Source organism: Entamoeba dispar, genomic scaffold (assembly GCF_000209125.1).
Source record: "Entamoeba dispar SAW760 scf_1105229460821 genomic scaffold, whole genome shotgun sequence".
Classification (NCBI taxonomy): Eukaryota; Evosea; order Mastigamoebida; family Endamoebidae; genus Entamoeba; species Entamoeba dispar.
This window is the reverse complement of record NW_001854384.1, coordinates 5,724-6,697: the sequence shown is the minus strand read 5'-3', so window position 1 is coordinate 6,697 and position 974 is coordinate 5,724. Positions and strand designations below refer to the sequence as shown.

The 974-nt window shown below is 27.7% G+C and overlaps 1 protein-coding gene across 1 annotated transcript in view, besides 2 other annotated features; it reads right to left on the bottom strand.

Moving 5' to 3' along the window:
- Positions 1-75: part of a microsatellite that runs on past the window's edge.
- A 249-nt stretch (positions 76-324) lies between these two features.
- The window catches only part of EDI_176750 (uncharacterized protein), a gene marked incomplete at both ends in the record, with an annotated part of 1,029 nt that continues 379 nt past the window's right edge, over positions 325-974 (bottom strand). The window contains one exon of the mRNA XM_001733345.1: positions 325-974. This exon is cut by the window's right edge and continues 379 nt beyond it. Within this exon, the coding sequence (XP_001733397.1) occupies positions 325-974 (650 nt within the window).
- Positions 555-638: a microsatellite.

Below are 974 nucleotides of genomic sequence, written 5' to 3'. Positions count from 1 at the left end.
AGAAATAATATAAAAACAGAATATCTAATGAAGAAAAACAGTAATATAAAACCGTCTTAAACAATATAAATTAAATACATTTATTTGAATTAATTTATGACCCAAACTAACTCATCACAATTTAATAACATTTTATTCTTTCTACATCACTTTATTCCTTAATTATAATAAAATTGACATTACTAATTTTGAATAAATCCTATCATATATTCTATTAACCAAATTAAAAAAAAACAAAAGAATTATAATGTTGAATTAACTTTCAATTGTCTGCTACTGTTTATTCGTCATCCTCTAAAATAAGAAATTAATTCAGTCCTGTTGTTAGTGTTGTTCGTTTTTATTTTTTTTAAAGTGATTGATAAGACTTTTTATTACACGACCCCGAGCAAGAAAAATTGCAACCGAAGTTACGATTTGTATACCAAGACCAACTACACTAACCGTGGCAATACCTACAACAACGCCAACCCCTGTGATAATTCCAACACCACCAGCTGCAATGCCAAGAATAACACCACCAGCACATGCTGAAATAGTACCTACAACCCTAATTATTTTTTTCTTTTTTTCTAATTTTCTTATTTCTTGTTTCCTTCTTTCAAACTCTTTTATTCTTTTTGTATTCTCTTCTTCTTCATGAAGCCTTTCTGTTCTAGTTTTACTAGTAATTTCATACCATTCCCCTGGGACATTTTCTCCCTTATTCATTTTTTTGTTACTTCTTCTATAAGTCTTTGTTTCATATGTTATACTGGACTTTGTTTCTTCTATTATTCTGGTATCCTCCTTTTCTTCATAAACAATTTCTTTACATCCACCTATTAACTCATTAATTTCTTTTTCATCAATTGATTTTAATTCTCTTGCCCATTTTATTAAGTCCTCTATTTCTTTTTCTGATCTTATGTTATCATAATCTTCATCTGGTTGTGAATCTACAAAATACATTTGGAATATCAATATTTTCATTT